Below are 14,079 nucleotides of genomic sequence, written 5' to 3'. Positions count from 1 at the left end.
CGGTTTATGCCTGGGCTCTTTTTTTCTCCATGAGAAAGCAAAACCATTTGAAATATAATGAGTGTAACATGATTTAGGGTTGAGGGTAAAGATTGTCATTGTTTAATGCTTTACCTGTTAAAGGATAAATGAATCTAAGTGAGTGGATATCTGATGAATTTATTACAAAAGAAAATTAAGGTGATCTTTTAAAATAAAACTTCTAACTTAAAAAAAAAAGAAACACCTTTATTGAAGCAATAGGGAATTAAAGTGCCCTAATTCTGAACTAACTGAAACACAAAAACAGAATTTATCCTTCATTTTGCTTAAAACATAAAGTAATTCTACTTTATTGCAGGATAAGATTTATTTGAAACCATTAGTAAAGTGTGAGTGTGCAAATGCTTTTGAAAGAAGAGTGTTTCTCTCGTGTTGCGATGTGATTAGAGATAGTGCTGTGTTGTACTTCAGTGTCTTCATTTATAAACTGGGTGAATACTTTAGGCTTTAGAAAGATTAATGAGATGATAATTGTGCAAGACCTGTGGGAATTCTGCCTTATTGGTATAATTTAGGTGAACCAGTTTTATGGCAGGTAGTACGTGGAGACTTGTTTTAAATTAGGCCAGGTAAATTATAAAAGGCATTTTTAGTGAGTTAAGTTTGTGATGGAAGCACCTTTAGTGAGGAGCTCTTGCTCATGGGTTATTTTTCTTTTTGTTGTTTTTTGGTTATGAAATAATTCAGGTATATAAAAGTATGACGAATACAAGTGTATGGTCCTGTTTCACGTTTTGAAACGATTCAGTATGTACTGGTGGTTGCTTATTGGATTGCTAGTTTGAAACCACCAGCCTCGCTCTGCGGGGCTGTCAACTCCTGTGAGAACTCACACTCTTGGAAGCTGACGGGCAGGTTGGATCTGTGAATCAGCAGCAAGTCGATGGTCGTGAGTTTGAGTACTGAGTGAGTCCTTGGGGAATAAGATTGGATTATTGGCGGGATTGTGGGGCCACACATTCAAAGCGGCACAATCACCTTTGATCAGGGTCCTTTGCTCAAATCCTGTGGACAAAAAAATGTAATTTCTATGCAACAGACATGCTGCTCTTGTTTTGTTGTTGTTGTTTGTGTAATGTTGTTGTTGTTGTTGTTGGTGCTTTTTAAGAGAGATTACATTTCTACCAGGACTTCAACCTGTAATTTTCCCATCTGGTTATTGATCCCATTCACCCCAATTTAAAAAAAAATGGATCTGTTCTAGTTTTGCTTCCTTGCCACAGCTGAACCCGGAAGAACCAGTTCAAAAGCCTGTTTTAAAGTGATAGTTGTAATTGCATGTTCTTTTACAGGGATCTGCCCGTGCTCTTTGGCTGTTAATTTATGTGCTGTTTCAAGAGAACTTGCCAAACAGAGTGGGTGTGGGTACACATTTGGTTGTCTTAATAGCTGATCTTAGATATTTCAGAAATGATCATTTCCATTTCTCTATTCTGCCTCCACCCTAAAGTTAATTGTGACAGAAACCATTTCTTATTTCCTCACATCTATGAGGCTCAACAGAATATGTATGCTTGATCCTTTCAGTTTTATTCCTGGGAGTCCTGTAACGTTTCTTCACAGAGGTGACATAACATCTGATGAGTACTTGTAGGTTTATTTTAATTAAGTATTGCTTTGTAGTAAGAATGCTCAGTAATTTGACATTCATTGTCGGTTAGGGCAACTCCAGCAGAGTCTAACTATATATAGTGCCCTCACAATTTTCTGGTCCTTGGTATCATGAGAGTAAGTGAAAAATTATTGCCATAAAATCATTAAAATGTTTATAAGGAAAAATAGCAATGCACACACCTCTTATTTCTGAACATAATGTCCACTTAGGTCTAAACACATCTGGAGGCAGCCTTCCCTCTCTCACCGTCCCCGAAGCCTGCAACACTTTCCATTTACGTCTGTTCAAACGACTGGGGCATTTGCCAGGGATTCAAGCCACGTTCTTTAAGTTTGGGGAATGAAAAGCAATCTGAAGGGGCAAACTTCAGGGCAGTTGTAGGATGGATCGATGGATGGGGTAAGATTTCCCAACGCCGTTTTTTAAAAAAATCATTTTTATTGGGGACTCGTGCAGTTCATCACAATTCACGCATCCATCCATTGTGCCAAGCACATTTGTGCATTTGTTGCCATCTTCATTCTCAAAACATTTTCTTCTCCTGGAGTCCTTGGTATCAGCTCCTCCTTTTCCCCCACCCTCCCCCATCCTCCCTCAAGAACCCGTGATAATTTATAAATTATTATTTTTTCATGCCTTACACTGTATGATAGCTCCCTTCACCCACTTTTCTGTTGTCATCATTTTTGTTGTTGTTTTGTTTTCTTTTGTTGCTTTGTTTTGCTCAGTCTAGTTTTTTGTGCATATCATTATCTCTGCAGGTCTATCTAGATAAGATAAACTGGATAAACAATCGAGGAGAAAACAACTGAACTGATAGGGGAGGTGGGTGTTAACAAACCCAGGAACAAGGGAACAAGTGATCTAAAATCGATGGCAAAGATGGTGTAGGAAGCCTGGTAGGGCTTGATCAAGGGCAATGTAACTGAGAGGAATTACTGAAACCTGAATGAAGGCCGAACATGATAGTGGGACAAAAGGAAATAGAGGAAAGAACTAGGAGTCAAAGGGCATTTATAGAGGTCTAAATACAGTCATGTACATATGCAAATGTATTTATATATGACGATGGGGAAATAAGCCTATGTACATATATTTGTAGGTTTAGTATTAAGGAAGGAGATGGACATTGGGCCTCCATTCAAGTCCTCCCTGAATGCAAGAACACTTTGTTCTATTAACCTGGCCTTCCATGATGCTCACCTTCCGACACAATCACTGAAGACAAATTGGGTGCATGAGCAAATGTGATGAAGAAAGCTGATGGTGCCTGGCTATCAAAAGTTACAGCACCTGGGGTCTTAAAGGCTTGAAGATAAACAAGCAACCATCTAGCTGAGAAGCAACAAAGCCCATGTGGAAGAAGCATACCAGCCTGTGCGATCACGAGGTGTCAATGATAGGATCAAGTATCAGGCATCAAAGAACGAAAAATCATATTGTGAATGAGGGGGAGTGCAGAGTGGAAACCCAAAGCCAAAGAGTGAGCAGGCCTATTTTGATGGGGAAATTTCTCAGTGAAACTTTCCTGACCTGTTTTTCATTAAATTTTTTGTTTTTCTATATAAGTCCTATTAATCATCCTGTGTTCTTTGAGAAAATCTGTCAAGGTTACTTTGGAGTCCCAAAAAACAGTTGTCATAACCTTCTGAGCTAACTTTTCTACGTTGAGTTTCATTGGACGTTGTTTTTGGTTTTTTTCTGAAGGCATCCTTATATTACTGAGAGAACTTGTCTGCATGCATTCAGTGATCACAGACCTGTTAAAACATGTTTTGGAATAGCACTGTGTATGTAGCAGTACATTTCCACTTACCCACCTATATTCAATTTTAGCATTCATTCTTCCGGGAGTATCTTGATTTATTCACGTTCATTTTCCTGATCTAATACACACGGCCTGCGGTACATTTGATCACTTGGCTCTTCTTCTGCCCTCTCTTCATCTCCAAAGGCTTACCTCCAGTGTACTTCTTACTTTACGCCATTTCATACTGTCGTTTCCTATGAACCAGAACTCCTCTTATTATAACGTTTTAAGCCAATTATTGAAGCCCTTTCTGTGCCATATGTACGATTTTGTGAGCAATAGTACTTACATAGATAGCATTAGCAACCAGTATCCCCCGTTTAGTGTCGGCTCTTTGTGCATGAACCTGAGTGCAGGTTAGAAGTCACCTATAACTGAAGGGACGGAGGCAATAGAAAGGCAAAGGGCAGCATCTAGAGACTGTCCCCAAATGATGCTGTAACCAGAATTATTTCCAGGAATGCACAGAATTCTCATGTGTTCTTTGTTTTTACTTAGTAAGTTTACTTCATAAGGAATCTCCCTCATACTCTACTACTGCCTTTGTCTTAAAAATAAGTTGAGATTTATCCAATAGGACTCTTTCCTGGGGGATGGTGATGATTTCTAGATAATACGTTTTACTCGGTTTTGAGATTCTAGATTATTTAAAGAATTTGAATTCAATATTATGTATGCTCCTCATGTTTTTCTAATGGGTTGTTATCATGACTTACATCTGGTATAAAATAATAACCTTACCGCAACCTCGTACGTAGTTTTACTTCATTTTATAGATGATGTACCACAGAGATCGCTAATGCAGTGCCATCACAGGGCCCAATACTGGAACATTGCACGGCAGAGTTGTGTTGTAACCTTTTCTGAATTTTTCAGTGCTGGAGGATACTTTGTAGGACTGGAGGAAATTGTGCGTAGAAAATTGGCTCCATATTCAAGATGTGGTTAGCAGTTAGGGGGTAGAGGGTTAACGACGACAGAGGCATTATCAGTACTGGTGCCACCATTAACCTTCTCTGTGCCAATTTTGATTTGAGACTTGACATCCCTTGGTCTTTATACCTTCATTCATAAAATTATAGCCGTTGGGATTTCTTTCACCCTTAACGCCTCTTGTTACTCTGATGAGGAATGACATTAATCACTACCCTTTTCATGCTCTAGGACACAGATGAAGTGGTGCCAGTTGGCCAGAGAAGAGCTTGGTGCTGGTGTATGTGCTTTGGACTGGCATTTATGCTTGCAGGTGTCATCCTGGGCGGCGCCTATCTGTACAAATACTTTGCTCTCCAAGTAAGTGGAAAAGTTCTAAGGCCCAATGTAGGTTCCATCTTGTGTGTATTAGAAAGTTGGCTCCAAGCTTCCCTGATCGTGTACTTTTTGTCTGTGGCCTTTCGCACTGGTGGGTCCCCCCTTGAAAATGCAATGAAAATGTGAACATGTCAGATAGTCACCAAGGCAGAAGAACATGTTTCCAATGTTGTTGACTAAAAGGGTGTAATTTGGGGGTGGGTGATGTTTTGAAAAATGACTAACTTTCATGAGCCAGACATGATCTTGAAAGATTTCCTTCACTACTAGTTATGTATGTGGTTTTATGCAAAGACGGGTGAGTCCTGCACACTCTGGCTTCAGATTAGGAACATGAAGATGGTGGAGATGGGTTTCAGGCTCCATGATTTTTTTTGTCAAGTTCTCTGAATTTGATACTTTTCTAAAAATATATGAATTATGTTTTTAGAACCATTAAAGAATTTATTAACCTTCAGTTTTCTACCATAGTTAATGCCTAAGAAAACTCAAAAACTCAAATTCGCTGCCACAGAGTCAATGGTGACTTATAGCAACCCCCTAGGCCAGTGGTTCTCAACCTGTGGGAGTCAGTCGAATGACCCTTTCAAAGAGGTTGCCTAAGACCATTGGAAAACACCTATTTCTGGTGGTCTTAGGGACCGAGACAACGCTCCCTTATCCATCTCCAAGTGGGTCCACCCACATGCACATACACCCGAGAGTACCCGGTGTGAAGACTGTGACCCATGCTACACCATGCGTCCAGACAAAATTTCATTTATTTGTCATTAGAAGTAAATATTTCACAATATATAATTACATATTATTTTTGTGATTAATCACTATGCTTTCGTTATGTTCCGTTTGTAACAATGAAAATACATCCTGCCTATCAGATAGTTACATTATGATTCATAACTAGCAAAATCACAGTTCTGAAGTAGCAACGAAAATAATTTTATGGTTGGGGTCACCCCCACATGAGGAACTGTATGGAAGGGCCGCGGCACGAGGAAGGTTGGGAACCACTGCTCTAGGGGGTTCTGAGACCGCAACTGTTGATAGGAGTAGAGAGTCCCTCCCCATTCTACCCACCACGCAGATCACAGTTCAATGCCTAACCACTAGCATGTACAGTTTTATTTATTGCCAATTAATAAATATGAATAAAATTTTTGGAAAATGGGATTTCCAAAGTCCTCTTGTGTATCAGTCACAAGCCATAAGATGTTGACAGACTAATTTGATATTCAGTCTGGGCTCCTCTACAATAGCCGGAGTACACTGACAACTCGTTTCTCTGAATCTTTTCACTCATTGGCTTCATTAAGACATAGAATTTGTTATTGGCTTTGTTTTTCTTTGGCAACTAGATTTTATTAAAATATTTTAAAGAATTTTAAAATGTTCTACCAGGGTGTGTGTGTGTGTGTGTGTGTGTATTTAAATTTTTCGTTCTCATTTTTCTATATCTTTTGAGATGGTGGCAGATTAGACATTGATGAAATACAATTACTCTATAGCAACTTTTGTCTAATTTTATCTAAAAGTCCTAAAACCACAATTAAAGTTACAATTCTAAGTACCCCCTAGTGTCTTTTTTTACTGTTTGAATAGCATAAGCTTATTAGCATTTTGACCTCACATTATCTTTGTCCAGATAAGTACTTTATTATCCCAGAATTTAAAGTAATATTTATTTAAAATACATAAAATCATTTTCACCAGCCATAGGTAATAGACTCAGATTAATTCATTAAAATCTAATCCTTTTTTATGCAGTAATTTCCAAGAAACATAATGGGGGGGGAGGATTATCTAGAACTTATAGAGATGGCATTTGTTATCTTAATGCTATCTGCTCCAATTTATTATGAATGTTTTTTTTTTAAAGAAAGCAAAAAGGAAACCGTCTTTTAAAGCTGTGTAGCTTGGTGTTTTCCACTTCATTGTGGTTGCATGTGGCGGGGGAGGGTGGTAAACATAAAAATGAGAGTATTTTTGTACATGGCCTACTCCGGGCCTCAGTTAGGTTTGCCGTGTGTGCAGCTCTCACCACTGTTCATTTGCAACTCTTCCCATTGCCCGGAAACAGAAAGGGAGGGCTCTTCCTGCCTGCCTGCCTCCCCTTGTAATCACAAGTAAACGTTCTTGATGTACTTACCTGTTTTAGATATTTCATATAAGTGGGATCATTTGTCCTGTGTCTGACGTCCCCTAAAATTTAAAAGACCTTTTAAAGCGAAAGCGTAACTACTTGTATACATTTGGAAATTTCAGGGAGAAATTGTCCCTTTGGGCTAATGTAGAAACATTTTTCTATCAGCAATGAATCATAAAAAGTTTATAAATTTTTGGGTTTGTTTTTTTCCCCCACAGAATTGTTGGTTTCTGAATATATTATTTTATTAGAGCAATGCCTACAGGCAGAAGGAGCCCTATGCTTGCCATCTCATGGAGAATTGCTTGTAGAGTCTGTATTTGTCAACCACAGAAAGTAGAAAGGCCGCCAGTTGCTTTTTCATGCATCCCAAACTGTCTTTTGCAATGCTTCACAATCTTGTCGTAAAGAATGTCTTAGCTCTCTCATTAAGCTGTCTGGCTTGTCATCTAACAGTAAGAACTTGCGAGCAAAATGCTAGTTAGATAAAGGTGGCCGCTTACGTAATACTTGCGCGGATTCGAACAACTCTGCCTCCCACTGAGTCACTGAAATGGTGTCTGCGCTCTCTAGCCAGATGATGTGTACTACTGTGGGATCAAATACATCAAAGACGACGTCGTCCTGAGCGAGGCCTCTGCCGAAGCCCCCGCTGCTCGCTACCAAACAATCGAGGAAAACATTAAGATCTTCGAAGAAGAGGAGGTCGAATTCATCAGTGTGCCTGTCCCAGAGTTTGCCGATAGCGATCCAGCCAACATCGTTCATGACTTTAGCAAGGTGAGCCAGGTGTCCAGGCTGCAAGAAAAATGCAGGTTCTTCCCTTAAGCTTTCTGTCATTCTATCTCTCTCTCTCATTTGCTAGGTTAGTAACACACTCTTTAAACAGACTTGGAATCCTTCCTACCCTACAAGATCAACCAGAAACTGTTTCTTGGCTCTGTTTTGAATAGCTGAAGCAGACTCAGTGAATCTGCACCCCTCCCATTCTTGTTAACCTTTCCCTACCCTTACCTTGTCTGCTCTTGAACTTACCTCCCAGTTGTTCTTCCTTTGCTTTCAAATTACTCCTGCTTCCTGTATGGTTTTGTAGGTGTATGTTGATTCGTGTTTCCATTGCCATGTCATTGTGCTGTTGAACTTCTGGCTGCTCTTTTACATTTCTCTCCAGTTTTTTTTTATTTTTTTAATCAATTTATTGGGGCTCATACAATTCATCACAATACATAGATCAATTGTGTAAAGCCCTTCTATACTTTTGTTGCCCTCATCATTCCCAAAATTCGCAAGCCTCTAATTTTCCTTTTTTTCCCCCTCCCCTTCCCTTCCTCCTCCCCTCTCCCCCATGCACCCCTAATAATTTATAAATTATTATTGTATCTTATATTACACTGTCCGGCGTCTCCTTTCACCCACCCCTCCGCTGCCCGTCCCCCAGAGAGGAGGCCACACGTAGCTCCCTGTGATCCATTCCCCCCTACTACATCCCCTTTCCCTTCTGGTATCGCCACTGTCACCCCTGGTCCTGAGAGGTTCCTCTGTCCTAGATTCCCTGCGTTCCCAATTCCCGTCTGTACCGCTGTGCATCATCTAGTCCAACCAGGTCTGCAAGGCAAAATTGGGGTCCTGGTAGTTGGGGGGAGGAAGCGTTCAAGAACCAGAGGAAGGTTGTGGGCTTCATTATTGCTATACTGAACCCTAAGTGACTCGTCTCCCCACTACCCCTCTGCAAGGTATGTCCAGTTGTCTAGAGATGGGCATTGGGTCTCCATCATTTCTCTCCAGTTTTTGACCGCTTTTATACATGCAGAAAAGTCGGGGAGAGAACTGGGTTCCAAAATTTTGCCATATTTCCTTCATCTCCTTTTAGCACCTGGTTCATACTGGTATTCCCCCAAGGATTTCGTTTCCTAAAGATCATTCAGAAGTTTATGTATTGCCTGTGACGTTTTTGTATGCCCCTTCAACTTGTCACTCTGAGTATTCGCGCATACCACTGCAATTAGCTTTATGGATATTTTGTGCATCTGAGAATGTCTATCGTTCTTTTTTTACTGAGCACTTCCCGTATTTTAACATTTCAAAATTTGGGGAAACAGTCGATAAGTATATCTTATTAAAATCATTGAAATAACTGATTTTGAAATATTCTGCCAAGGGATACATGATAGTATGCTCATTTTCTCTATTTTGTTGAGATGATAGCGTAATATTGTCACTGCGGTGACTTCAAAATAATATACTTTATCCAGAACAGTCGTGAATCATTAGGCTAACACATGCTGAGCTCCTCGGGACAGATCCTGTAGATAGGCTTTCTCATCTGAACCACAGAATGTGGAAAATCACGTTAGTGACTGTTTTCCTGTTTTCTGATGATGCTGGCTAGTAGCTAATTCTATTTTAGATACATAATAGAGAAATTAGTCATTACATAAAATGGATACATGCCTTAAAGGGCATTCGGACTTACAGGTGAGATAACTCAAAATCTATTAAGCAGATATTAAGGCTATTTGCAATTGATTTTAATAAATATTATCCCTCATTACAGAAACAATATGATTAATTACTAGTACAGATACATTTTCCTCTCCCTAATTACTTCTATCCATAGCCCACCAAAGTCTTGATTTGTTGAACCGCTAGAGTGATTTAAACATTCCAAAGACTACCCATTTTAGTTGCGCATGTTATTCTTAATTCACTTGCTGCCTATATTATAAATATTAATGTAACTAAATACATGTTTTTCTTCCCAGAAACTCACGGCCTATTTAGATCTTAACCTGGATAAGTGCTATGTTATCCCTCTGAACACCTCCATTGTTATGCCACCCAGGAATTTATTGGAGTTACTCATTAACATCAAGGTATAAAAATGTTTGCCTGTTTTTTAATTGACACTGCTGTACCGTACTGAAACACCAACTCCATTGCCATCAAATTGATTCCAACCCACAAGGACCCTAAAAGAGAGTAGAACTTTTCCTTGGAGGTTCCGAGACTAGAGTCTTTGTGGGGGTGGAAAATCCTCATCCTTTGCCCCTGGAACAGTTGGTGGGTTTGAACTGCCGACCAGGTAGTTCACAGCCCAGTGCTTACGCAGCACTACCCGGGCTCCTTGAGGCCCTTTTGGTGTTTTAGAATTCCCTTTAAAGAAAGCCTGCTAAAGGTCCACCTTACGAGAAATGCAGTTAAGAATTTTACAAAGAGAAACTAAAACTTTGGAAATTTAAAAGTCATTCTGCTTTGAAGCTTTGCCTTAGAGAATTTTTTTTCTTAGCATGTAAATTAGAAATTTTAAGAAAATATGCACACCTGCTGGTTGACAAGCAAGGACCAGCAATATATATATATATATGGTTCTTACGAAGTGTGCTAATTCCTTTAAAGGGCAGGAGAATGAATATTAGGCTTCCAACCTCATGGTTGTCAACTCGGCCATCATATTATGTAAAGGAATGAGCCTTGGCCGTGTTCCAGTACAACTAGAAGAACAGATGGCAGGCAATAGTTTGCCAATTCTGGTCCTAAACTATACTTTCTAAGAATTCTGTTTATTTTCTAGGCTGTTCAGTGTACATTTTAAGATATTTGTGTAATATATTCCTTCTGAAATTTAGGCTGGGACCTATTTGCCACAGTCCTATCTGATTCACGAGCACATGGTCATCACGGATCGCATTGACGATGTTGATAGCCTGGGCTTCTTCATTTACCGGCTGTGCCACGGCAAGGACACTTACAGGCTGCAACGGAGAGACACTATTAGAGGTAATACTTGGCATGCTAAAGTGTTGATAGAAAACGTCACCGTTTTGCTACGTTGTATTAAGCTAGATTCGTTGTGAACATACTTGCCAGGAATGAGGAATTGAAATTAATGGGCAACAGTAATATTTTGCAATTTCTGAGGCATCGTCTTAGTTCTCATCCACTCTTATAAGACAGAAAAAGCTAGGTGTGAAATAGCCGGCTTGAAGTGCTGCTGGCCATTGAGTGCAACTTCCCAGCCCTAGTACCCAGTGGGTACTTAGAGAGCAGATCTGAAGGGGTGTGCGTGCGTGCGTGGGTGCGTGCATCTGCATTCTAAGCAAAGCATTTACCCTGGATCATGTTGGGAAAGAATTTGTGTGAGTTATTCAGTGCGTTGACAGCTTGTGTCGACTCCCTTCCTTTGGCCTTTGCATCAGCCCCCCCCTCCCCCCAAAATAGGATGACAACATCTCCCCTCTTCCTTCAAGAGCTTTATAAAAATAAATTAAAATGCTTATAAAAGCATATCAGAAAGTAAGATGTGCCATTCATATGCATGGTACTATGGCTTTTTTTGAAATTGGAGCACTCGGCAAACCTACTTTCCTGACTTTTTGTTAAGTGACCAGAAACCTACTCCCTGCATTCTTACACATACGATAAAAGACTTGCCTGTTTAGTATGTACTCCTGAGTTTGGACAAATGCATATACAATCTTTTATCGATCCATAGTCAAGATATAGAACATTTCTTTTTTTTTATATATAGAACATTTCTAATATAAGTTCATAAAATTCTAAGTACAGGCAATCCCCAGGTTACAATCAAATTCCATTTTTTAAAGTACCTTTTAGGATTTGTAGGTAAGTTAGACCAGATATGTACAGATATTTAGCCTTATTTCGGTGCAGACGTGCGGAACCTTTTTTCTGCTAAAGGCCATTTGGGTATTTATAACATCCTTTGAGGGCCATAGTGGTCAAACGTGTAAGTAACTCACCCCTAACGTGATGGCTGGGACTGCTTTGGGGAAGCATGTGATGTTAGCTGGTATTTATGATTTGTGCGGGCCTGTGTGTCAGGCTGGTGCTTTGAAGCCTTTTCAGCAGCAAGTGATGGTGAGGCTGACTCCGTTACCAGCAGGTGCTACCTAATATTAAAGGGCAAATAGGAGTTGGTCTCAAGGTAGGGACTGTCTGGAGTCTGGAGTGAGATACTTAGTTCTGAAAACCGTTGAAATTTTTTTCATGTAAAAATAATTAAACTATAGACGTTCACCGGAGTGCAGAGTATATTATATCTTAAGAACTAGGATTAAAAATGTTTCCCTCTCCAATTAGGTCTTCAGAAGCGCGAAGTCAGCAACTGTGTTACGATCCGGCATTTTGAAAGCAGATATGCTGTGGAAACTTTGATTTGTTCTTAAGGCGTCAAGAACAGCAGTGTGGAGCAACATTGAATACAACCGCATAACCCTGTCCTTTGTTTTTTGTGCAGTGATTTCTTAAAATCTTCTTTCATGTAAGTAGAGAACAGGGCTTACTATCTTTCATCTCATTCATTCAATTAAAACCATTACCTTTTAAAAGTTTTTTTCCCCTTCTAAGTGTGGTGTCTTTTATATTTGAATTATTAGCCGTAGAACATAGTACATTTCACCCTAGATCTTAGGTATTAAAAAGCATTAAACTTCCTTTAAATCATTTACCCAGATTTTCTTTTTAGTTGTGTATCTTAGAGAGAAGGTAATCTCTAAAGTCTAATCATTTATATATGCATAGTGCCCCGCTGCCTAGTTGTTAGAGCATTGGAACACACATTTTAATTTTCCTCTACTCAGTATTTTCAACGTCATATTAACAATTTAGATTATGTTTCCAACTTGATATTTTACTATTCTAGGCACCTCTAATATTTTAGAAAATTTTTGGAATTTAAGACAGCTTGTGTTACTAATTTGTGTAACCCTTAACTGTGCAATGGAATATAAATATCACAACGTTGTTTCACTGAAGGGCTGTGTGTTGTTTTTCCCATATGATAAAACTAAAGACTGCTTTGGGTCTTCTCTGAGATCGTCCACGTACCGGAAGAGATGACTGTTCTGAGACCAGTTCTCCATTATAGAGTGTATAAGCTCAGATTTTCACTTAAATAAAAGGCATTTTTAGTAACTAAGCCAGTTTCTTCATGGATTCTAAGCCTCAACCTTGAAATACATTGAATACATTAATACATTGAAAAATAACACCTTTTTGCTTAATAACAGAAGAGCTATACAGCCTGACTTTTCCCAGCAGCATAAAATGTGGTCATGATTCTTACTGTGTCTATTTGCCTCCTATCTGAAGTAATTCACATTTTTAAAATAGCTGCGTGTGGTAACTCTAAATTTCTAAGACAAAAAAATTAACATCTGACTTTATGAATTCCAAAGGGATATTGTATTGAATTCCAGGTTCTCGGCTTCATTTTGGTAATATAGTAAGAGTGTTAGGCTAACCTAACACTGTCGAATTGACCCTAAAAAAGGTAGGCCAGATTAGTCAGCCACCCTCAGGGCTGTAGAATTGCTTTTAGAGACACGATGGTCAAATAAATTGAGAACTGCACCAGGCTCTTAAAATTTCATGATTTCGTAGGAGCTTAGGAATACGAACGGAGCCATGGTGGCACAGTGGGTTAAAGGATAAGCCACTGACTTGAAAGGTCTGTGGTTCAAATCATTAACCACTCTATGGGAGAGCGATGAGGCCGTCTGCTTCCATAAGGAATTATACCTTCAAAGACACCATAGGGCAGCTGTCCTCTGAGTCGGAATGAACTTTATGACAGTGGGTTTGGGTATTGTGTTTTTCCAATCCTCACTGCCATTGAGTTGATTAGCGCTCATCGCAACCCTGTAAGGATGAATAGAACTGCCCTTGTGGGTTTCCGAGACAAACTCTCTGGGAGTTGAATGCCTCCCACAGAGCAGCTAGTGGTTTCAAACTGCTGACTGTGTGGTTTGAATACTAACTTGTCACCACCATTCCACCAGGGTTCGTTTAGGATAGTTAGTAGCACGTTATTCAGTCAGCAAGTGCGCAGCACATTTTATGCGCCTGACACATAGCATTACATATTGAAGAACATATGGGGACTCTTTCTCATGAAGTTAACCAACTAGTTATACTACATTGTGATAGAGGAATAATAAATTTGCTAGAAGCATTTAGGAGGGGCAGTGAGGTGTTTACAATACGAAGGGCACAAAGGACCTTGTGTGCCATCTTATTGACTTCATTTGCCAGGTCACGAATTGCTATTGAAGGTTTGTATTCTGAAGTGAGCATTTTAGTTTCTCTTTTCCCATTGATTGTGATGTCTCGGAGGCTTCGGGGAGTAGAAGTGGGTGC

General features: G+C 39.6%; 1 protein-coding gene across 1 annotated transcript; it reads left to right on the top strand.

Moving 5' to 3' along the window:
* Positions 1-4,614: 4,614 nt before the first annotated feature.
* Positions 4,615-12,695, top strand: ITM2B (integral membrane protein 2B). The gene is made up of 5 exons (XM_030885306.2): positions 4,615-4,760; positions 7,495-7,701; positions 9,684-9,794; positions 10,548-10,698; positions 12,022-12,695. Exons 1-5 carry the CDS (start codon positions 4,683-4,685, stop codon positions 12,105-12,107), a joined length of 633 nt encoding a protein of 210 aa, XP_030741166.1. The 5' UTR covers positions 4,615-4,682; the 3' UTR covers positions 12,108-12,695.
* The last annotated feature ends 1,384 nt before the right edge of the window (positions 12,696-14,079 follow it).

Source organism: Echinops telfairi, unplaced genomic scaffold (assembly GCF_000313985.2).
Source record: "Echinops telfairi isolate 266 unplaced genomic scaffold, ASM31398v2 ScPeMD7_24;HRSCAF=84, whole genome shotgun sequence".
Classification (NCBI taxonomy): Eukaryota; Metazoa; Chordata; class Mammalia; order Afrosoricida; family Tenrecidae; genus Echinops; species Echinops telfairi.
The sequence above is the reverse complement of the archived record's forward strand: the minus strand, read 5'-3'. Positions and strand labels throughout refer to the sequence as shown.